The sequence below is a fragment of the Microtus pennsylvanicus genome, chromosome 1 (genome assembly GCF_037038515.1).
Source record: "Microtus pennsylvanicus isolate mMicPen1 chromosome 1, mMicPen1.hap1, whole genome shotgun sequence".
Taxonomy (NCBI): Eukaryota; Metazoa; Chordata; class Mammalia; order Rodentia; family Cricetidae; genus Microtus; species Microtus pennsylvanicus.
This window is the reverse complement of record NC_134579.1, coordinates 180,013,416-180,039,384: the sequence shown is the minus strand read 5'-3', so window position 1 is coordinate 180,039,384 and position 25,969 is coordinate 180,013,416. Positions and strand designations below refer to the sequence as shown.

The 25,969-nt window shown below is 38.1% G+C and overlaps 1 protein-coding gene across 1 annotated transcript in view; it reads right to left on the bottom strand.

The window, feature by feature from the left end:
- The window catches only part of LOC142831494 (uncharacterized), a 125,848-nt gene that overhangs the window by 60,956 nt on the left and 38,923 nt on the right, over positions 1-25,969 (bottom strand). Inside the window, exon 4 of the mRNA XM_075941721.1 lies at positions 15,133-15,217. Coding sequence (XP_075797836.1) covers positions 15,133-15,217 — 85 coding nt within the window. The remainder of the gene's footprint in view (positions 1-15,132; positions 15,218-25,969) is intronic.

Below are 25,969 nucleotides of genomic sequence, written 5' to 3'. Positions count from 1 at the left end.
ATGGAGACAGGTTAAGATCCTTCCTGGTAAGCCACCACCTCGTGGTGCTACACACATTAATAGAAATGGGTTAATCAAGATGTGAGAGTTAGCCAATAAGAGACTAGAACTAATGGGCCAGGCAGTGTTTAAAAGAATACAGTTCCCGTGTAATTATTTTGGGTAAAGCTAGCTGGTGGCTGGGAGCTGGGAGGCGGGAAGCGGCCTTGCTCTTTCTACAGAGGGTGGCTGAGTTTAGCTCATATGAACGGGATAGTGTGTTCATGGCTATTTCCTCATTCCATAATGTATTACTGAGTATTTCACATTTAAAGCAACTGGTATAATGTCTGCATTGGTTCTCTGAGTGTATTAGCATGGTAGGGACTATGTGAGTGGAAGCCTCCACCACTGTTTGTACACGGTAAGACAAAACAAAACCAGATTTCTTGACTCTACAGAGATTCATGACACCATCAAGGAATTGAGAGGTATAGACGTAAAACCCCACCACCCTTCAAATTAGCTAACCTCTTTGGCCTATATTAACTTTTCCATACATGCTGAATTTCTAGAGGTGAAGCATTTGAGTAAATTTCCTCAAAGGTAAAATGAAAGTCACATTGCCCCGATGACCACCCCAATAAAGCAGTGTCTAATAGGCCCCTAGATTTTTGGAAAGCAACACATTTTTATCTTGTATATGCTGCTGTGGCCCATTTCCTTAGTGATCACAAAAGCCACAAGTTAGAAGTACATCTGTGAGTAAGAAAAGACTCTGCAAAAAAGGTCAGGCGTCCGTGTTCTGCCGTTTGGGGCTATGACTCATCAGATGATGATGCTTTACGTACCAGCAGCTGTGTGCAGCTAACAGCAGACCCTACAGGTGAATCACAGTAAAGCCTGAGGACTCTCCTGCAGATAACTACCCTCTTTGTGAGAAATAGCATCTGTTTAACTATTTTCTAAGTCTTCCTAGTAATGTCTACAATGACCCACCAACTTACCATATGCATCATGAACTAGTTGCTGCACCGACTAGTACAAAAGAAGCTCAACAGTAAATGGAAACATAAGACAGAACTCAAGCAAATCCTAATTTAATCAGGAGCTAGCCCAAACGTCCATATCCTACATATTCTCTTATCACCTTTTTTCCTATCATCTCCCACATATGACTTCATCAAGACTTCGTTATAACTCACTGGCAGGAAGAGAAACTAGAATCTGGCTCATAGATGTTTGTGTATAAAATATGCATAGTATATGCAGATGGACAACTATTGCAATACAGCTTCTTTCAAATGTATCCCTGAAGGATAGTGTGGGTCTCTACCAGGCAAAGAACTCTAATGTATCGAGGTGCTTGCTTGAAAGCAAAAGGAATAATGAATGGTTTTCAGAAGAGTGTGCAGTAAAGCCTACCAGCTCTGGCTATAAGCCATAATTATGACTGTTTATTTTACTTTACGTGTACAGGTTTGCTTTCATCTTCCCTTTAAGCACTTATCATCTAAACTTTATTACACATAGCAATTATAGCTGTACCATGGTGTTTAAGTAACATGATGTAAAGAATAGAGACTATCACCTACTAGTATATTTTCTTCCCAGAAATAGTTAGTATGGTTTTAGTTACGAAACATGCTTCTAAAGAGTTGTGTCATATTACAGAAGAATGACTTTTTCATTGTTCCTGAGATTAAGGGTATTTTAAGAAAAGATGTAAGGATTCTAAGATGACGAAGTTTGGACTTCAATGAAAATTCTGTGAGTCAGTTTGCTGAGGCCATTGCCCTCAATATCTATCACATACTGACGTAAGTGTTGCTGTGAGGAGTTTTGCAGACATCATAGCCTCTGTAATTAACTAACTCTAAGAAGTTTATCTTCAACAATCAGGGTGGACCAGATCCAATCACTCGAAAGACCAGAGAGAAGAATGAGGGTTTGCAAAGATGAAATTCTATCTGTGGAGAGACATTTCAGCTATGGCTCCAGAGTTTCTGGCCAGCCCTTCTGCCGGCTCCCAAAGACATTTAAACCAATCCTTGTAATTTTTCCCCTATTAGATCTGTTTCTCTAGTAGCACTGGACAGATACAATTATGTTTATATTGTGAGTAAAGTAAGAACAGAGAATATTTGAATGACTTTAAATATGAGCTTTCCAACAACAAGGGAAAGATGTCTGTCATTGTGATTCCATGGGGAGTACCAAAATTACAGTATTGTATGTAGAACAGAAAAATTGAGAAAGTAAAGCCCTATAAGGTGAATAACCTGCCATAAAGCTGTATAGTAGTACAGAATTCAAACCGTTACACTCCACAAGAATGAAGTAATTAAATAATCACTTAGGTTAATTGCCATTGGCTAAGTAAATGCCATCACTAGACCACATTCACCTGATAAAGAATGCCTATTTTAAAAATAAAACACATTTTCCTCTCATTAAAAAGTCATTGAAAAACTGATATAAGTTTCAAAACTTCATAGCAACCTACAAAAATAAAATTTTCTTTACTATAGATACAGTATGGGGGTAATGTCTGAGTAGTTAAATACACTTGCTGCATTTGTAAAGGTCCTGGTTCTGGGGTCAGTTTCTAGCATCCATGTCAAGAAGCTCATGACCATTTATAATTCCAGATGCAGCAGATTTGTTTCCCATTTCTGGCCTCCACAGGCACTAGGCATGCACATGGTAGGTATGAAGGTACTCGATATCCATACAAAAGACAATAAATAAATAAATAAATAAATAATTTTGTTTTGAGGATTTTTCCACTGATTGCAGATATATCAGTATTTGTAAAGTCTGAGCCCAACAAGAGAAGGCTGTTTAAATCTGAACTGAAGAGAATCAATGTCCAATGTCCTCCTACAACTTGATTTGATATAGAATATCCCCAAGTAAGAGACTATGACCCTGATAGGAGAAAGGCCAGAACACGAGCATGTCACTATAAAGAAATTAGCTCACCAATTTCCTCTGTTACTCTTCCTCTGTACGTAGGCTTCAGCAGTAAGTAAGCACCTGCCTCCACTCTTTTCTCCTATGTCTTCTTTCCATGGAAAAAATCCAAAAAGCATAACACACCCATGTTTCACGGGTCACTTAAACTTGGCTGCATGTGATCAGTTCCAACTGTCAGATATTCCGGCTCTTCTGCAAGCTACTGAAACTTTCTAAGGTAAAACTGGCTAAGCCAGTTCTAAGTTGCCTTCTAATTATCCTCATTAGTAATAAAGCGACACTTATTGATCAACTCACTTGAATTTTACGATTCATGGAAAAAAGTCACATGACCCTTGACTGAAGAATTTCAAAGTCAGGGTATCTACGAAGACATTCCTGGTTCACTCAATCACTCCCAAACCAGAAATATCACCACTTTCATTTTACAGGGACCACACAGAATGTAGCCTCTGCCTCAGCAACCTGTATGGCTTACTATCCCTTTCACCCAATCTCAACCATGGGGTCTCAGCATCTCTGACCAGCCCTCTCTCTGGTTATCTGCCCAGGTATCAGCTGCCTCCAGACTGTGTCACCATGGCTGACCCACATGCTGGGATACCATCTGCTGTGCTTTGCTGGCCCTCATGGACTCTGACCTCTTAGCTGTCAGATTCACGTCTGTTGCCATCACCTTCTTCCCTGATAAGGAGCCGGCTGACTTACTTGGACAATCTCCCAACAGTTAAAGTAAATTCCAATTTCAGCAGCTTCTTGCACTCTGATGAGCCTGTACTGTGACAATGATGACTCTTTAAACAAAATAAACTCATACTTCCCTCTACCAAGCTCTTATAATAATTAATTCTACCATTCTCTGCCCTGTGTTTAAATCATAAATTAGTCCAATTGAACAGGTTTCAAGCATAATTGAGACAGATGGTTTGTTTACTAGTTACTGGTAAGTGATAAGTCATGTACTAACCTGAGCTTTAAAAAATCTGATAAACAGTGGAATGTTCTTGCAGAAAAACAGAGGTGAAAATTAATCATAAAGTGAATGTTCCAAACAGCCTGCTCAAAAGCACATATGTAAAGACACATTATCCCCTTAGAATGGAGACAGAATGTCTGCACAATGAAGAAACTATTTTCAAAGAAATTATAGACTTGTCATTATATGGAACTATGAAATGGGTAAGTATTTTCTCATGCTTTTAAAACAGTTCTTTAGTTCTACAAATAGTTTTTGGTTTAAAAAAGACAAAGAAGTACAATCATCAGGGTTAAACTCTATTGCTGTTAAAATTCTCCATACAATGTATTCATCAACAAGAACTTAAAGAGGCACTGAAAAAACAACCTTAAAGTGATATGACCCCTTAAATGGAAAACTTCATAAATATCACAGCAAGTAATATTAAATAATACTTTCTTAAATAGCCACAAAAGGAAATATTTTATATACTATACAAACAATGGATTTAATTTTAATAGCCTTAAGAAAGAAGTATTAATATCAGTTCTATTTTATAGACATCAGCACTGAGGCATAAAGGTTAAATAATATGCCTGCGTTTATATAGCTCAAAAAAATCAACAAGGAGAACTCAATATTGGCAACCCATGACTTAGCTTACTGCACTAAACAAAACCCTCTGAATGGTTTTGAAAACTGCTGCAACCAGATAGTGCCAAACCATGGTAGGAAAGAGATTTACTTTTCAATTTTCAGACTCCATCAAAAAAAAATCTTCATGGAGTTTCAATGTCTACCTTGTGTCAAAAAGACTATAAAATCTCATGAAGTGGGACTACTGATCAATACAAGCAAAAACAAACAAGAAAGATAGCATAAATTGCTGTTGTAATCACAACTGCATGTGATACGCATTAAATTGTGCATATGTATTTAAATTATAACACAGACTTCACAGATCTCTTGAGAAGTTCATGTTGGAGAGCGCTTTGGAATCAGCTCACACAGAGTTAAGCCATGTTTTCCATTACATACCAACAAGAATGTAACCACATAACAAATTCAGTAAGGGAAAGCCTTTAAGACACACGTGATGTGAACGTGACCTTGAAAGGACTGCCTTTGGAGCCACACTTCAGCAATCATGGCCATACATAGGATTGTTATAAACTGAAATGTTTGATTAGCAGCTAATGTAGCCACAATACCTTCCAGAGGTCAGAAAATAATATCATCTCGTACAAATAATAACAACTTGCTCATGGGCAGCTCCGGGACAATGATGCCACTCTGGGACGTCATCTTTTTAGTTACTGCCTTGACTTTCTACAATTGTCTATTCACATGTACAGTTTTCTACGAGTGGGGTTTATTAATGACTGCCATACAACATGTATGATGTTTTCAAGGTAGGATAGCAGTCTGACAATTTATCAAGATATTTTGTGTTCTTGAACATCCATAAGTTAGAATTTTAATAAATTTTGAAGAGAATATAAATTAAATGAAAAATAAAATGAAGACTTATTTGTCATAGCGCCATGCGCTGTGAACGATACATCTCAATGGTTACTTACTATCCAGAATGACCCAGGCTGCCTTGAGCTATATAGGATTCTGCAGGCTTGGGTTGGAGCTACAAATTCCTGTTTTTCAAGTAGATATAGTTGATTCTGTCTCCAGAATAATGTTGATATATCCAAACCTTTCTAGAAGGGGCATGACATGTCTGTTAACTACCCAGAAATAAACATAAACATGGGGTAGAACTTTGCTGAAAAGTCCTCAGGAAGCTGATGGGCTTTCACAACCAGTGTATTCCAATTTGCTAAACCACATTCTCCTCCACCTTAGAATAACTGCGACAGTATGCCTCACCCAGAGAGAAGGGGTGGCTAGGTTAGGTTCAAATGCATAGGCGGCTATCGAATGGGAAAATGGAATGAGTTGAAGCTGGGTTGTTACCAGTCATTCTCAAATCAGAATAGCAGACACTTCTGTTATTTTGATGAGGAATCTCTAAGAATTCATTATATCCTCTCTATTACACATTAGCAACACAACCAGTAAAGAGACAGACAAAAAGCTTTCTGCATTTTATCCCATGCAGCTATTTGACTATGGGCGTTGGGCTTTGAGTAAGGAGATCAACATTAACCCAGCTACATAACCTAAAAGAAGGCTCTACATTGGTAGTTCTCAACCTGTGCGTCATGACAACTTTGGGGATAAATGATCCTTTCACAGGGGTTATCTAAAACCTTTGAAGAACACAGATATTTACAATCCAATTCATTACAGCTATGAAGTAGCAAAAAGTTCTATTATGGTTGGGGGTCGCCACAGTGTGAGGAGCTGTATTACAGGGGTGCAGCACCAGGAAGCTTAAGAACCACTGCTCTGGATAAAATGTTAAAAAGCAATGCGTCCCATTAAAATCAAACATCGCTCCAGATATAGTTGGTTGGATAAATACCAAAGCCAGTTTGTTGGGGATAATCTTCGACTTGAAAATGTTTTTCAGTAACTAGCTTTTCTGTAACAGAAATTGTCTGTAGGCCCACAAGTGAGACCTAGTGTTGTCATGGATGATCCAAGAGTCAGGTAGCACCTGAAACCAGGAGAGAAGCAGAGAGCTACAGCCTGGATGTGAAGGCAGAGACGTGAGCTGGCTGGCAACAGAAAGTTCTACTCGCTGAAGCACGGTTCAGTGTCCCTGCTTACCTAACACACCAATCGACTAGGTGGAGGCCTGCGATCAGTTGACATTTGACTCAAAAGTAATCAGTCACACAGCAGGCTTGTTGGTTTCGTTGTGCTTGTGTAAAGGTCCAATAAACCCCAGTCACAAGAACTCTATTTACTTTGATAAAGTCAATTCACCCGGCAGTCTGATCCTCAATATGACTAGTCTGGAGTAGTCTTAATTTATTCACATTTTTCCAACTTCCCATCCACTTTCATGTTTATCATTTTTAAGCAGCTTCACTATTCACACTAGAGAGACCCATACGTTTAGGATGCTGTGGAGGTTAATCATCACTGCCAAGTTAACTAGTTTTAAAATCACTATGAAACACATCTTTCAGTTTCTGGGAAGTAGTTTCCAAGAATATTTAACAGAGGTGGGAAGAGCCACCCTGAAAGAGAGGGAAGAGCTGCCAGCCGTATTACTCGAGCCGGAGTTCCAGACTGACTAAAAAAGCAAAAGCGGGGTGAGCAGTAGCCTTCCTCACTCTCTGCTTCCGGCCTCTGACAAGCCATCCTGCTCCCACTCCTGGCCCTCCCCACCCTGATGGCAGCGACATTCCCAAACCATGAACCCAAACTAGCCTTTCTTCCCTTCTTTATTTCTCGCGAGGTATTTGTTCGCAACAACGAGGAAACTAATAAGGATGCTTTCTTCTAACTCTTTCAGCAATAACACCCTGTCAGTGTGAACCCTCTGAAGAAGTAAGCAGGCAAGGGCACATGAACAGCAAACAAAAGCTTTCTTTGCCATGTGACACAAAAATCCCCAAGAAAGGACACAGAGTAAGGAAGACAGAACAGATGATTCCAGAAATGTATGTAAGAAAACATAAGAAGTATCAGAACAATGTATACTTCTTGTGACATTTCTGAGAGATGACTAACTACAGCGCTCTTTAAAAGGGAGGAGCTCCAGGAAATATCACAACAAAGCATGTGACTGCTCAGAAGTAGGAGTTGATTTTATTCTTTGCTCTCTACTGCTTAAATGTCTCAAGATACAATTCACAAAAGTTCCTCGACTGGCAATGGGGTAATGTTACAATAAAATTAAGTTGAAAATATGATAGGTCAAAACATGTGCGGCACCTTTAACCTGTGAAACACTAAGGCTCAGAAATGTCACGGTAGAGTCTTCATTGTTCCTTTCATGGTTGCACGGCTGACTGGAAGTTGCAGTTTATTGCTGTAATACACGTAGCCTTTCCAGAAAGAACATTCAAAATTCACACTCAAGTTGCTAATGAATGTGTATTGCTTTCACATCACAAAATGGAAAAATTATAAATGAAACCACCTGAAGTTAAACACTTCCTACATTAAAATAACATAGATTGTTAAAAACTAAAGCAAAGTGAGCTCATTGAAGGCAAACTAACACCAAGGCATGCTGAGTTAATATGTTAACAGACGATCTCTAACTGCTTTATTTCTTCTGTTAGAATGATCAGGGAGGAGTTCAGTCACTGGAGTCCTTTTGGACTTACTTTTCAATGACTAATGTAAATTGTGCAATGCTTGATAACACAGCATGACTGATAAACAGGAATTGATTTGCAGTACAGCATCCTAACCCTACCAAATTCAAACTCACCCAACATGCACAAGCATGCTGCCTTTGAACAGGTTGTAACACATTTATTGTCAAATCCAAGATCTCTTTCGATGTAACAGACTAGAGTTGACAATCTAGACACCTTGGCATAAGCCAAAAACTAAAGGTTGAACTAAACCAAAAAATAAAATAGTTCACAAACTAAGCACATATAAGAGAGTGCTAACAAAACAGAACAGCTTCTAATGATAAATAGCTACATTTTTTTTGCAGCACAATTTATAAAGATTTTGTTTTCATGAATCCCAGATTGAGAAGACTTCTAACATCAGTGTCATCTTCACTTTCTAGGTTGCTGCAGGCACTCTAAAAGTGCTTTCTAAAATAAGATTTTATTTCTTATACTAATGTACCATTTATCAAGTGTCCACCATATCCATACATTTTGAATTGCTTCATTAACACTCATTTTATTCAATTCTCACCACCATCTTGAACATACCATTTTACTCTCAAAGTCTCAGGAATGTGTAATTTATCTAAAGGCTAAGAGGTAGGGGACAAGACCAGTAGGTTTTAACTCAAACTTAGCCTGGTGGTCAGTTCTTCATGGGAACCCTTCTCATTCCCATGATCAAAATAATACTTGAACTGGTTTCTGTGACATTTGTTAATCACTCATGTTCCCCTTTACTTCTCCAGTTTCACATATAAACTCCCTGTGCTCCATCCATTCTTAGTGGTCCAAGCTTCTAGAACTTTCTCTAGTACCAGAAGTTTTCCCTTAATGAAAACCAAAATATTTTTCTCTAGTTACATCCATTCAGACCAGCTATGCTTTCTTCTTATATGTCAAACTGATTTCTGTTTCCACATCATATTCTTGAGCCTACAGAAGTCAGGATGGGTCCCTTAAGACCTCATCAAAGGAAACTGTGGGGAACTCCTGATCTGAAGATGCCTGAGGTCTCTTTAAAATCCTCAATCAATTTTACTTAGGTCCAGCATTTCTACCCAGACATGTCAGAGAAAACACCAAGCCCAAGACAGATAGGACAGTCTCAGAAACCACTTGCTAGATGAAGAAATGAGAGAAAAAAATAAAACCTTTGACATGTTGTAGATAGTATTAACCGTTATTCTATGCCTCAGAGTCTCCGATAAACTTGACCCATTCTACTTTATCCTGTTACAGTGGTGGCTGTCATCCCCCATTGTTTGCTATACATTTTGTTTTGTTCTCCATTTTTCCCTTCTACAAATTGCTACTGACAGTTTTTGTTGGTGGTGGTGGTGGTAATGACTATGGCTTGTTTTGTTTTTTTATAGTCTTCAAAATGTGATAGTCTAGCAAGCATGAGGATTAACAACACTTTGTTATCTTTAGACTTGTGTGTATTGGTTTTGTTAGTCACTTAACAAAAAATAGTAGTCTTTCTCTCTCTCCTCTCTTTTCTTTTATTTACCCATTAAAGAGGAAGGTTTCTACAGTTATTTTCTTTTCGTTGAGGCTGTTTTCTTCTTTAATAAAAATATTAGGAGAAAGAGAGAAGGAGAAAAAGAAAGAGAGAGAGAAAGGAAGGAAGGAAGGAAGGAAGGGAGGGAGGGAGGGAGGGAGGGAGGGAGGGAGGGAGGGAGGGAGGGATTTTAAAACTTCTCTGTCAGAGGCTAGAGAGATAGATCAGAGCTGCTTTTCCAGAGGACCCAAATTCGGGTCCCAGCACTCATTTCAGGTGGCTTAAATCCATCATTAACTCTATCCTCAACAGTGATGGCCTCCACGGGCACATTCGTTCACTTGACATACATTACCCTACACCACACACCACACACACACACACACACACACACACACACACACACACACACATGCACACTAAATCTTTAAATAAACAAAAGTAACTGTGTGTTCAAAAAGAGTCTTGCAGAACCAGTCATAATGTATTCCTTTCATGTGGATTCAGACATTTCCAAGCATGTTTTCTGAGCCAGTAGGGTCATATTTTCCTAGGATGTGATTTTCAGAGTATCTAAAAGTCCTTGTAAGAAGAATACATAAGAAGGTTGTTGGCCAAACCCTAAAAGCAAAACTTTCTTGATAACAAGTATGTCAGACCAAAAAGAAACACTCTAGTGTTGCTAGATAAGAATAACTTAAGTATCAAATTCAAGTGAGGTACAATGACCACTGGAGAAAGGTGAGGGGAGATGGCTGAATATACAATATGGCATAATGTAAATCTACAAACAAAAGAGCAGTACAGATGAGAGAAATGAGGAGTCCATTCAGCTGAGAGAGAGCTGGCAGGACATGGATCAGCATGCATGTCTTCAGGGAGAACAACAGTAGCCAAGAACAATTGCCTTGCTCAGAGACGTGGATCCAACCAGAAAGATGTAAAAGATCACAGCAAATCTGATACTCTTTCTAGAACTCAGTAATTATGCCAACAGAACCTCAGGCAAAAATGTGTTCCTTTTTAAAATCTTTGTGCCAACTGGTTGTAACAGTACAGGCTGCCATTACTTGTTATATTTCACAAAAATTAAGGGTTTTATCAATTTGTCTTTTTACTTTTAGTTTAATTATTGTTTGTGAAGATACACACGTGTACACATACGCCATGGCATGTGGACGGAAGCCAGAAGACTACTTCCATGAGCCATTTCCCTCTTCTCACTGTGGCTTCTAGAGAATGAACTCAAAGTCTCCAGTTTGTATGGCAAGTGTTTTTCCCCTCTAAGCCCTAAGGTGCTAAAAAGATCTTTAGTGCGTGTTGATGATGATGAATTTCCCTTTCACATTTGCTTTGTGGCCCCAGTATTTGAAAAAAAAAAAGAGATACTCCAGATAGAGGTGAAATAGCCAACTTTGTTGCACTGTACTTCACAATAATCAAACTGGGAACATTTTTCTTCAAATGTTCTCATCTTGTCGCTCCACTGCTATTATCTACTGCATTTGACTAACTGAGGGATTTCATTTTTACTACTGATGATACATTTTCACATGAACAAAACTTGAATTATTCAAAGATGTTGCAAATGATTTCTGAAATATGCACTGACGTGCAAGCATTATAAAAATGTCTACTTAAAATCCTCCACTTTTGTGACTACGGTATCTCAAATTTAGTTGGTCTTTTGATGGGAAGCTGCTGCTCTTCCAAGTTGTTGCTTGAACTTTTCTATAATGCTGTCAATACTTTTCACTTATATATATATATATATTATATATATATACATATATATATATATATAGTGTGTGTGTGTGCGTATGTGTGTGTGTGAAAATATATTACATAAATATGATAGTAAATCATGTCATAATATGGCATAACATTCATCCTTTGACAGTGTCCATGACTAGGTTAGGAAACCAACTCACCCATAAGGTCTCAGCTTTATTAAACCTTTAAACAATCATATTTTTGGAATGTTAGTCAGAATTTAACTGATTCATTAATTCTACTCTCAAAAATTAAAACAAATTCATTGTTAGGGTCAGTGCTGTTTGTGTCTCTTGTTCATTAACCTATAAGGAAGTTTTAATACAATTAAGCCTATCGCTCCTCAGATCTTGATTCCTCGGATTTACAGTTCCAGAAGGATAGAGCCCACAGCGATATGAAGAACATGACATCAAACAGGTACGGCAAGCAGGAGCAACCGGAAGCTAACTGGTCATGTCACAGCTGCACACAGGGAGTAAAGAACAAACTGGAAGCGAGGTATGGCTATAAATCTTCAAAGTCCACTCCTCAGTGATGCACTCCCTGCAACAAGGGTGCATCTCCTAAAGATTCCATAGCCTCTCCAAAAAGTGCTACCATCTGGAGAGCAAGCATTCCAGTACAGGAGCCTATGGGGGACATTTCTCATTCAAACAACCACTGGACCTTTAAATTTCTACATTAGTGGAAAAAAAAGTAGCACACTGTTTTAAGTATAACCTTTTAACATGGTTTAGTATTCAGAAATGACAAGTTCTTAAATTACTCTTTCTTTTTCCAAAATTTTACTTTTCTCAGGTCAATCTTTCTTCAATTTTAATGGCAAGTTTTCCTCCAATTTTTGAGGTTGCAAATTAAGTTATAATAAGTTCATAAGTTAATATGGAGAATATGACACTTATACATTTATTATTCTTTCCCGGATTTCAATGTAAACATTGTTCACCACTCCCTTCTTTTGTTTCTTATTCTATTGTTATTGTCTTCATTTAATGCTTATGTTGTACCTACACAGCTATCTGTAGGTATTCCTGACTGTATAAATGCAATTATTTTACCATACTGAACATTTATTGTGGAAAAACAAACTGATGTATACCATTAGCTTTTTTTTTTTTTTTTGGTTTTTTTTCGAGACAGTGTTTCTCTGTAGCTTTGGTGCCCGTCCCGGAACTAGATGTTGTAGACCAGGCTGGCCTCGAACTCCCAGAGATCCGCCTGCCTCTGCCTCCCGAGTGCTGGGATTAAAGGTGCACGCCACCACCACCCGGCTTACCATTAGCTTTTTTATCCCTAAGTAATTGTACCCTTTTATTAAGATACTCTTTATTATGTCTTTATTATGTCATCTTTTCTATAATAATTGCAACTTTTCAAAATTAAAACTATTAAGAGACAACAATCTACAGTATTTAAGACCAAAGACTCATTCATATGTTAATCCACTTGAGTACTAATTCAGTTTTTGTACTTATTGTCTGTGTGAACTTGGCCAACTTATTCAACTTCTCTGGTTCTCAGTTTCCTAGTTTGTAAAATAAAAACAATAGTTACTAGTACCTCCTGGAAGTTAAACATTTTTTAAAATTATTTTAAGGAACTTAAAATTGTTCCTAACACAGACAATAGGTATTTCTCTTTCTATTTTATCCATTAGAATTTCTAAAATGAAATAAAGTTCAGGTATCAAACATGCCATACAATTAACCCATAGAGTTTTTCTGATTTCTTGAGATTTTCTTATACTTTAACTTTTGCTATCCTAACTTACTAAGTGGTATACATATGTGTGTTTTTTAAATAAACATTTGGAATCTGTTAGAAAATCAAGAGTGTAGGTATTATTCTTTGGTCTATTGGTATAAAATTATTTAAATAAAATTTCCAACTTTGACCACCATCCCATTCCAGCTACACATACACTTCACTGTATTGCTTTGTTGCTGATTTCTAATTTCTTTAGCTAATATTTTGAAATTCTCTTGTTATGCTATGCTTTTAATTACTTTTTGAGAGGGTTATGAAGTTTAGTGTTTTGTTATAAAAATGAATCTGTAAAATGTGCTATTTCCACCACAGACATCACTGAGTTGAGAGATATGTGCTCCTTAGGAGTGTGTTTCAATGCGGAGGCTAAACGTCTGATGCACGTGAGATGCTGCCTTCCTCTAAAGACAGTAACTCAGCTTCTGCTCTCCACGCTGGTCAAGGACATGGGTTTAACAGCAGACGGAATTAGACTCCTATCCAACTTCACCACCCACTGGCTAAATCTGTGCAGTTGGCCAGTCAGCCAGCTTTCGTCACAGACGGGAACAACCTCCTTCACCTCCTCCCAGAGCTGTCGTGAGAATTATGTGGATTCTGTTTATAAGTCCTGAGCATTCAGCCCACCACACTGACCCAGTAATTATCTTATATATCAATTTTAGTTGTTCTCAAGGGCAAAGCAAGCATTTGTAACTTTGTTCATGATTTTCCCCCAGTATAAAGAATAGAATGACTCCTGTAGAAATCTGTTTTCCCTAAGATTATTTTACTGAAATCATTCCCTTCTAAAAGGTAAATTTCATTGAAGCTGTTATTCTTCATTGACAAGTTTAAAAGTTGGCATTAAAGTAAAAATGTTCCAATAAGATATAGAACCCACTGCCACTGTCTAAATCTCAGTGGGTGAAAAGGAAATGTACAATTGTCTCTGGAAGCCCAGGCAAAGAGCCCAAGCCCCATGCAGGATCATCTGCTTGTTCATGCTCCATTACTGTTATGTTCTCCTGGAGATCTGAGAGGGGGAGAATACTGGAGCCCTTGCCCGGCTGAAACTCATGCTGTGTTCTCCTCATCCCTTATCTCACCTGTGATGGAGGAGGCAAATTTCTCACTCCAGAGGGTGGGACACAGAAGTGAGGGAGAAAGAGGCCTTCAGGCTAATTCCCCCACTGTAAAATACCATTAAGATTGCAACTTGAAGGTGGCCTCAATTTTCAACACATATGTCAAATACACATCTTACTTGTGTGTATATCTATTTATATAGAGAGATATATATACATAATTAGTTTAAAAATATTGCTTTCCTATCATTAAAAATGCATTAATCTGAGTTGTATGTCCCCCAGTCCTCACCATCAAAAGTATTTCCTTGAAAACACTTATGTAATCCTAACATTTGCAAGGCTGAGGCCTCAGCTAAATGTTCAAGACAATCCAGGTTACATAGCAACACCCTGTCTCAACAAAACAAAACGTTCGCATGCATTGTTTACTATGCTATCTTAGGTAAATATTTCCGAAAAGAGTAATAATTAATATAATGGATTTCTCTCCAAAGTTAAAGACTGGAATTTTAAAAGATTTTAATGGGCCATTGGCCTTCACTGAGAGCAATTTAAAGAGGACCAGCTAAAAAGAACAGAAACACCAAAACATATCCTTTCTCTATTGCCTTTCTCAGGCCCCCAGAAGACAGCAGATGGAAATATACTGTATCTAGTGTGTATTCGGTGTGTAGTGTTTGCTACAATGTCACTAGACAACTGACTGGACAATACTGAGTAACTTTCTGAACTGGAGCCATCTCATCTGCCCCTTTCTTCACTGCCCTCCGACTTTAGAAGAATAAAGATACATTCTGTGACACCTCAACACAAGGATCAACAGGACAGTTTACCTACCTTTATCCTTATGGTCTGAACGTGGTCTTTATGGTTTCCTGCCTCCCCAGATTTATCTTGTGTGGTTTTCAGTATATCATGACCCCTGAAGTGAGAACCAAAAAAGGAGGGAAAGTTATAAAGATTTATATCTCTAGTTTCTTGTTCATTATAGAAATGAGCAAGTGGTTTCTTGAGCAGAAACATATTTAAAATGACCAAATATCTCATAATTTTTCTGTTTCTCTGAGATTAGGAGCACAAATTTGTGCAAGCAGCTGCCTGCCTTCATATGTGTGTGTGTGTGTGTGTGTGTGTGTGTGTGTAAATAATAAGAAATATGAATATATTATATCTACCAACTATCCAATAAGCGATATGAATATATGATATATACCAACTATCTTTTGAGCAGCCTTTCTTGTGTTTTGCCCTCAAATTGTGTAGAAAGAGTTTACTAAATAGTTAAAATGAAAAGCACACGTTTTTCTTCACATTTTCAAATTTCCATTCCAAATCGACTCTCTAGGTGTGTGGCAGCCCTTCTCAACTGTGTGACTGAAAAGGCGATATATTCCCTGCAGCACTTGTCTTTGAATCGCAGTGGCAAGAAGCAAGACCATTGTTTTCCTCAGTCACATCGCACAATATTTGAAGTCTTGGAGAGAAAAAAAATCCAATAAAATCCAGCGTACACATAAAGCCCCAGTGTGGATAGTTAACCTGAAGATTTTCTGTGTACTTGCACAATTTTACTCATATTTTTTTAAGTTTTGTACATACAATGCCCCAATTTTAAAGTTAACAATACACAAAACAACCCAGTTATTTCCATTTCAATACGTATTTGATAGACGTAACTATAACAGATCGCTGAGTAAATCAGGCTCCCTTCATTTGCACAGACTACACTTGTGAACAGACATAGGTTAAACATTTTGCCCCACTGTTTGAAATGAAAAAGCAATGCTTTGTTTTGTTGACATTTTATAGAGATCCTCTGATCATTGTTATACTAAACCTGGGGCTGACCAATGCTCTTCTACTTGTCTGTGTTAATAACAAAATTATCATAGCAGGAGAGAGTCCAGGTCTGCGCTATGGTTTAGAGAGAAATGCTGTCTACTCCCTTCTCAAATCCAGTTGTTCCAGTCTCTTGATCTGCAGGTTGCACCTCCAGTTCCGTTCATTTTCTATTCATCAAACAGTCTGGTCTCTTCCACAACACACGCACACATGAACACCTTTCCACCTCATCATTCTCTGCAGAGGTTATGACAGCCCTCACCAATCTCTCTGCTCTAAGATATTCCTCCCCTCATCTATCCTCCACAGACCCTTCGCATTAATAAAGCAATTAGACTTTTTATCTGTTACGTGGGAATTACATGTGGTCATATTTTACTATGATTCTCATACAAGGTGTCTTCTCACAATGTAAACAGTGTATTGGTCACTCTTTTATGTTTGTTTTAAGCAATTTAATGATTCTTTCTCCATTTTTGATTCCCCATTTTCTAGAGCTTACAACTGGGCATTTAAGAGCACCACAAGCGCATTGACATGCAGAGGCAGGACTGGGCTACGTTCTCTCTCTGAATCATCCATTTATTAGGTATTGACTTGAGGCCTCATCTCCTTTGCTTCAGGTAAATGACAGAACCTTGACAAAATCCCACTTGTCTCTCTAGATTACTCTGGGATTCTAGGACGGCCCCATGCAGTGAAGTAGCAAATGTGCAGCTGCTAATCTCCCAAAACAAGAAGACACAGGAAAAGCCAAACGGTGCTTCTAGTATTAGATCTTGTCCAGATCCCTAGGAAAGAATCTGTTCACACTCCTACATCCTGCTGCTTCCTTTTATGGATGGGATATTCTAAACAGCTTGTTTCTGCTTCCAAAGAAGACTAGCATATTCCTCCATGTTTGTATTTCAAAAGGACTCTGAAATTCAAAGGGAGAGGACAAATACTGCAAGCTCTCATTAGTGTCTAAACTTAAAAATGTGGGTCAGATAGAGATAGGAGAATAGGGGTCATAAGAGGATGGGGCATGGGCAAGGGGAGGGGAGGTAAGCAGATCTTGCAGAGCAGGAAGATAGTCACAGAACAGATCCCGATCTTCTACTGCACAGTAGAGCGACCATAGTTAACAAGATGTATCCCATCTTTTTAGAAAGATAAAATTATTAATGTTCTTACCACTGAGTAATGATAAATGTTCAAGATAATGTAATGCTAATTACCTGAGCTTATATCATTACATATTTCAAAGCATCATGTCACATGCTATGAATGCATGCATATGATGACCAGTCAAAAATAAAATAAAAAGAAACAGGACTCAAAGAGTAATAAGTCCTGATTTGCTAAAATTTTAATTAAAGCAAAAGTATCATTTAGGTGATAAGTATCAACCATTTCTTTAATATACTTATAATAATACAAGAAATTAATAAACACTTTTAATAAAGAAATAGCTAGAAAGATTGCTCAGCCATTAAGAGAACTTGCTATCCTCACAAAGGACTGGAATTCAGTTCCCATCTATCCCAGCACCCATCACAACTGCCTGCAACTTCAGGTCCAGGGAACCTAGTGCCATCTTCCGACCTCTGTAGGCACCTGCATGTGCACACACATGCACACAAATGCACACACATGCACACACATGCACACATATGCACACACATGTACACACATGCACACACATGCTTGTATAATATTATTCTCTAAAAAATACAGTCCTCATCTCAATCATTGCATCAGAGGTTAACTGAAGATGCGTGGACAGCAGGACATTTGCTAAGCTTCCAAATAAAGGGCATCAGTTCACTTCTGTGTTCAGTCTAATGGTTTCAGCTCAAAGGAATTTTTTGGGATGAACTAAAAGCTCACAAGAAATCCACTTTTCCCTGCCGTCTAATACATGACCTTGCATGAGCAGTCCATCTTGCTGGGTCTAGATGACACCGGACAAAATAAATGCTCTTAACTGTCTTCTTGCCTTGACATCTCTACAGCTTTATATAACTACCCCTCACATAAGGCACTGAGAATCACAAACCAAATGGGGAAAGATATAAATACACCCATGTGATAACTTATTTTTGACAGACTAATAGATAAAAATTACTTTAATACTAGAGCTGTTCTTTATTGTAGAATAATGCACAAAAATTACCATCCCAATCATCTTAATCAAATAGTTCCTTATTATGTCTCTTCATATAGCTGTGCAAAAGTTATCCTTCAAAACAAAAACTCTATGCCCATTGAACAAACATCTCCACTCCTTCCTGCTGGCATCCCTTACAATTATTAAGTTTCTGCTTTAGACTATCTATTTCTTACAAACCTGTTATTTTGTGTCTGGCTAGTTTTCCTAGTACAGAATCCTCCAGGTTTATCCATGTAACAAACAGCACATGCTAAAATTCCTTCCTTTTTAAAGGATGGTTGATACTGCAATCTACACACTATGTTTTGTCTATACATTAGTGGACATGAGTTGCTTCTGCAATTCGTATCATGGACCATGCTGAACACTTCACACTTTATTCTGTCTTCACAATGTACTACAATGAATGACATTCATTCATCCCCAAAGTCACACAACTAATAAATTCCAGAGCCAGGATTAAAGTTTAGCCCTATCCAAATCTAATATGGAAATCATGAGACCTTAAAATATTCTAGTTGTTATACATCTTTTGTACCTTCATGATTTTTCTTTTGAGAATAAATAATTACTACCTTTATGCTTTTCAAGGTCTAAAATGGTTTTGGAGGGTTGACTCCAAAATTATGTAAAGTCAAACTTATCTCCCCTAATTATTTTCTAACCTCTTAGCCCTCATTCACATCTTGCCCCAAAGAAAATACACTCCCCTACTTAAAGACAAAAACAAACAGAAACAAGAGTGCTAGATGCCTGCCGAACTTATTCTCCAATACAGATGTGGATACAAGGAAACTTAGTCGAAAGGAATTCTTAGTAAGAAGAACAGAGTCAAATCATAAACCAAACAATTTAGTTACTCAAGCAATCTTGTGGCCTTTGCTTTATTGCACATTTTAACATACAAATTCATTGTAAAGACTTACTTGGCTGCCCTCATAAAATAATATCGTACCTATGGCATACTATAATGACTAAGGGAGTGGGCTTTGAAGACTGATTTTTTTTAATCTTAAATCTGTACTATCTTTGGCCCAGTTACTAAGGTTTCTGGGTCAGCCTAAGTCAAATTGTATAAAATAGCCTTAAGAGTCAAGCATTTATTTTGTATACAGGTGTTAGAATCAGCTTAGTTGTCTATCAACAGATAAAGCATAAAGTGTGATATTTATATACAATAGATTGTTTAGCCATAAAGAAAACTGATAGCCTGACATCTGCAAGAAAATGGGTGGAATTAAAAATAAACTATACTCAGAAATCCAAATATGTTTTCTCGAGTGTGTGTGTGTGTGTGTTATTAAAGTAAAAAGGAGAGCATGAGACAGAAGAAAGATATCTTAAGATCTTAAGGGATTTAGGAAGTGATGAAAGGGAGGATAACAGAATTCATGTGGCATGGAAGCAGAGGAGGGGTATTTGGAAGAGGAGTTGAACCTATAAGAGAGAGTATGAACCCCCGCTTCCCCTCAACTGAACTCCAGGAGCTCAGCCCAGTGCTTGACTGTTGGTTACTGCATCTGTTATCAGTTACTGGATGTAGGTTCTATGATGACAACTAAGGTAGTCACTAATCTGATTAAAGGGGAAGGCCCTTTCAGACACCCTCTCCACTATTGCTAGGAATCTTAGCTGGGATTATCCTTGTGGATTCTTGAGAATTTCTCTTACCAGGTTTCTTCCTAACCCCATAATGGCTCCCTATCAACATAACTTTTATTGCTTTTCCCCTCCATTCCTCTCCCTCTAACTAGGCCTCCTCCTCCTCCTCTTCCTCCTCCCTCTTCTTTTTTTATTGTTATTTTATTTTATTTTGGTTTTTCGAGACAGAGTTTCTCTGTGGTTTTGGATCCTGAAGCCTGTCCTGGAAGTAGCTTTTGTAGACCAGCCTGGTCTAGAACTCACAGAGATCTGCCTGCCTCTGCTTGTCGAGTGCTGGGATTAAAGGGATTAATGGCTTGTGCCACCACTGCCAGCCTAACTCGGCCTGGCCTTCTTAATCTCTCATGGTCCCATCCTCCATCCCTGCACTTCAACCCGCCCCCCTCCACACACACACATACTCCAAGTTTACCCAAGAGATCTTAACTATTTTCATTCCTGGGGCCCTCCGAGTGTGTCTGGAGGAATCATATAAACAGGGGGCGTAAAGAACATAATGGAGAAAACCGGAAATAGCTGACACGAGCTAGTGGGAGCTCACGGACTATGGACTGACAGCTGGGGAACCTGCATCGGACCGAACTCTCTGAATGTGGGTGATAGTTAGGTGGCTTGATTTGCTGGGGGTGCGGGGGACTGGCAGTGGCACAAGGACCTATGCCAGGTGCAAGAACTGGCTTTTTGCAACCCATTTCCTATGGTGGCATACCAGACTTTGTTGACTCTGCAAGGAAGGCCTTATCCCCTCTGAGGAGTTGGTAGGGAGTGGTAAGGGGGGATGGGGGAACGAGAGAAGGGGAGAGAAAGGAAACTGGGGTTATTATGCAAAAATGAAAGGTAAATTTTTTAATAAAAATATGAAAAAAGAGGAACTAGAAGGTTGGGAGCAGTAGAGAAAGGAAATGAATTAGACCAAACTGTGATATTTATACATGCATATATATATATATATATATATATGTATGTAATTATACATATTACATGTATGCTTATAACATATACACATATATGTATGAAAATGCTATAAAAATCCTTTACTTTGTATACTATGTTTAAAAAGTAATTAAAAATAAACAAATACCATTTAAAAGTTTATTCTTTCAGTTTAACTCACATAGAACAGTTTCTAGTAATAATATATTCGATATGTTTCAGATTATCAAATTCATGCAAGACAAATCACGGTTCCTGACAATTTTAACTGTACATAGGATAGAAACTGTGTCAAGCACCTTACAAAGACGTTTGCTTTCCTGTAAGTACTTCCATAAAGCTCCTCAGTTAACCTCTATTTGGTCTTACACACATTACTGTGAATAAATGTGTGTTCAACAGATCTCTGCATTCAAGGCTTAGGAATATTTTTTAAATTTTTATGTATTTACAAAATAATAAGAGTGCAGACAAAGAGTGCGGACTTTTCTGACAGAGTCTACAATTGTGCCGCCCTATCCAGAGCACTGCATCTCTGCCTGTGGGACATTCGCCTAAATCGTCAGGTGAAGCGTTTACTCAACAGAGAAACACTGACTTCTAAAGTTAGGATGCAGTCCTCTTCAGAGATGCTATTAACTTCAACTTTTACCAACCCTTGAAGAATAATTTATGTATATACTATAAATACTAAAAATAGAGAAAGAAAATTCAATGGAGTATCTCAAATACTAGGAACAAATTATGTTGCTATTAAATCAAATACTTGACTCTCTAGGGCCTCCTGACCAGATTAGGAGTACCTCAATAGTTTTTATCAAATGCAAATCTTTGTTTGGTTAAATAATACTAACAGGGAACATTACATATTTCCAGTAGTATAATGAAAAAAGACATCTCATTGTCCCAGAAGATTTAGCATCAAGCCTGGAGGACAGAAAAATATGCCAAGTATTTGTGTGAGAATTCTTCCTGTCACTGCTTTGTACCCTGCCCCAAGTTTGTATTTAATTCAATTTACAATATTTCTATAAATGGCGTATATGTTGATAGTATTAAGTTACCATCTCTAATGATAAAGCCAGACACTTACTGATAACAGTCCCATGCTTTGAGGGAGGTTCAGACCCTGCCAGGATGGACTGCTCTTCTTAAAGGGAGTGAACCCACCATCACCTTAAAACTCCATGGAGGATGATGTGGAACCAAGAGCCCCCTGGTTGCTAGGCAACAATCCCTTATGACTGCTCCAAAGGGACTGCTAGGCAACAGCACTTGCTGTGTTTGCCCCAGCTGTTTCCAAGAGAGCTCACTCCCAGCTCAGCGGCTGTCAAGAGGGCCAGGTTCACAAGAGACTAGGGGGCACCTGGTTCTGTGACTAGTTACATAACATATACACATATTTCAAAGAAGTTTCTCTGATGTCGCTAAAGAAAAATCAGGGCAGAGTTAGTTTTCAGCCTGAAGGGTACTTTGAATGTATCCTTAATTTAATTCCTGTCCTTGGAGAGTTACAGATTCCACCAGAAAAATTAAAACAACTGAAGCAAACTCTGTAACAAAAGGCTAAGAACTCAAATAAATTATAAATAAGCCAAACTTTATTAAGTCACATTTAAAGTACGACTACCTAAGCTCTGTTTCAAAGAGCTTAGCCACATGCCTACTTTCTGTCTATAGAAAAGTGGGGGAATACAAGAATTAAATCGCAATGTTCATGGAAAACTATGCTTAACTTATTTGAAGCTGGATATGAGGACACCCTGCTATAATTCCAATACTTGAGTGGCTGAAACGGAGATATGGTATGAGACTAGCTGTGACCACATAGTAAAACCCTGTGTCAGAAAAGAAAAAGAAAGTGAGGGGAGGGAGGATAAAGAGAAAAGGGGGAGAGATATTTTAGAAAATATTTAAGTGCACAACTCCAGTACAACATAGCAAATTTTAGGCAAATTTTACATATAGTGAAACCAACATTTAGATGGTCTGTCCCAAATTCTCTATAGTTCCACACCCTAAAACTAAAAAAAAAAAAAAATGTTTTTCCAGATATCACTCATCTTGAAGGCAACAACTAGTGTATATATCTGAGAACTGTCTCCATCCTGTCATGAGTTTGCCCTGTCTTCACTCCCCTTGATGTCCCCCAAACACATTTGTATAGGAAGAGAACATGCAGAGGGGCATGGACCCTTAGCCATTTCACCATAGCACAAGGCCTACCATGTATAGCATAATACACAAGATACGTCTGAATCTTCTTCCTGCCCAACTTCAAGCATGTCTGCTGCTGTCCCATTCAGCACACTGAGTGAATCACGGTTCCTCCAGCATACCTTGCACTTCATATTGCTTAAATCTTCCCAGAACACATTCTTCTTTACTTGAGAAATGACTGGTTATCTTTTAAGATCTGGCAATACTGTCAACCCTCCTCAGAATAACTGGCCCTGATTTCCAGATTACCGAGAAAGACAGCTGACCGTGCCCATACTTGATCCAAGCTGCTATGACAACCTTAGCCACATTGTGTTTAAGTTGCTTACCTTCCCATTGATCTGTGCTCTTTAAGAGCTCAGACCATGCACCACGTAACCTCCTTTGGATCTGGCCTAGTCCTTAGAATTAAGGAAGTGACGGTGGTATGATGCATTGTTTATTAGAGAATTGTAATTTTAGGCAAAATTGTAAAATACACAAAGATTGGACACCTTTTGATGTCTTTATATCACCCAACAACATACATAAAGGATGGGAAACAATGTAAGTTGTCAAAACTCCATCTCTATGTTCCCCTTCTTAAGCTATAAGGAACGCTTTTACACTACATCATCAGAAATCCCTTGAGAGACAAGATTTTTATAATCTGCCTACCTCTGTTCTTCTTTTCATTTCTTCCCTGCAGCATTAACACAGTTCACTGGCAAATTAAACAAGCATTCTACCACTGAGCTATAACACCAGCCTGTCTCATTCTTACCATAATCATAAAACAACACTCAAGGTAGCAACATATTCAGGAGTCAATTGCTGATAGTGATCTGGTTCCCATCTCAGAAAGGTAATATTTCATTCAAATCAGCCATTGGGTTATACTTATTTTTGTTTTAAGATGGGATTTCATATATCCCAGGTTGGCTTCAAACTTGTTACATAGCCAAGGGTGACTTTGAATTTTATATGACTTACTTTCATCTCATGTCTGGTTTATGTGATGGTGTTCTGGGTTGAACCCAAATTGCTCCAACTGTAAAACCTCCTTAAAAATTCCCAAGTCAGCATTTATTCAATAGCAACCTCTTTCAAATTACTAGTTGGAAAATTAAATAGGAACATGAGGAAATAATGCACAAAAGTCCAAGAATTCAGCCACCAATCACAAGATCATACAGTCATTCATCTCCACCACATCTTGATCCAGAGATATGTATAAACCTCATTCCCAAGGGTTGATTTGTTAGTGAGTATCTTACCTGTGCCTGTGCAACTGTCAAGCCCTCTTATACCAGGAGCAGTGTGATTATCTAACTTGAACACAAATTCTGAGGAATAGAAATTGGAAATATTGGACTGCTTGTGTTGATACACTTGGAGAGAATTTTTAATCTATTGACTTGACCAGGTGCATGCCCTAAGGTTGTATATCTTCATCTGGGAAACCAATGCTGTTAGGAACACTTGCCCAAACACTATTACAAGTACATAAATAATGCTGAGTATCTATACAATATTGCACGATAGTGTATAGCTTAAAACAGTTACACATTAAAATGAAATATATATGTCATGAATTAGAATACAGAGCATACATAAATTTTAAGATGTATATGAAATTTCAAAGGAAAAAACACCTTGCCTCTAGACTTAGCTATGCCTCTAGATTTCTGGGTTTTTAGTGGGGAAAAATAAGAAGGTTTTGTCTTTGGAACTCAATTATGTTAAGGTAAGAATTTATTCATTCTCTCTCTATTTCACACACACACACACACACACACACACACACACACACACACCCTTCTGCCTTCTCCTTGGTACAAATCTGCAGTCACCTTGCTTAAATACAGAAACTGTTATATCTTTTATATTATCTTATATTTGGAAATGCAGGTTAACCTTGACAATATCTTTTCTAATATTTTGAGGTAGATATTTTTCTTTCTCCACTATTAAACCTAAATCTGCATGTACCTCATAGACACAGTCTAAACCCTTATGTGCATAAAACAGACCTTCACAATAAAAATGACAGTCACAAAGAGAGCAGGTGCATCAGATGGTAGGAAGAGTGAAGGCAAACAACCGAGGTTATTTCTGTGATGCAAATACACTGGAAGAGCAAAAGCTAGAAAGTTCTAGGAAATAATAGCACAAGTAAATAGCAGAGCTAAGCTTTGATCCGGATCTAACTAAAGCTTACTCTCTATGCATAACCTTTGTTGAACAGCCACTTGATGTTACTAATCTTTACCTGATCAGCAATAAACCGAAAGCCTCTATTATTTTACAGATCCTACCAATGACCATTTACCTTATGTTATATATGATTGTAAATAATATTTATAAAATGGTCCTTCTACCATATAAATGTGTGTGTACACATACACACACATAAGATATTTTACTCTTGGATTTGTTCTCATATAAACAGTGCAAATGGAGTCAGGTTCTCAAAATGCAGTTTTCATTAGCATTGGCCATGAACTGAAACACAGAGTCTTCTCTCTATTTAAAGCCCACTACAACATCCTCCATCTCTGTGTTCACTCTTACCTTCAGTGGGTCCTGGATATTCTTCACAGCTCTCCCTTACTCTTTTCTGCACTTTTGCTTTTGTTCTTGCTACCTTCTAGTACAGGGATGTCTTTTCTCCAGTCCTAGAACTTCCTTCTGTGCTTAAAGGACCACTTGAGTTATAACATCCTCTGCTCAGTCTTTCTGTCTAGACTTGAAAATTATTTTTTTCTCTTCTTTGAAGTCTCTGAAACACCCCAAAACTTTCTGTTTCTTTCTCAGAAGCAATAGCAGTCTACCTAGATAAACAGGTGGGATTACCATCCTCCACCACCTGTCATGAACAGA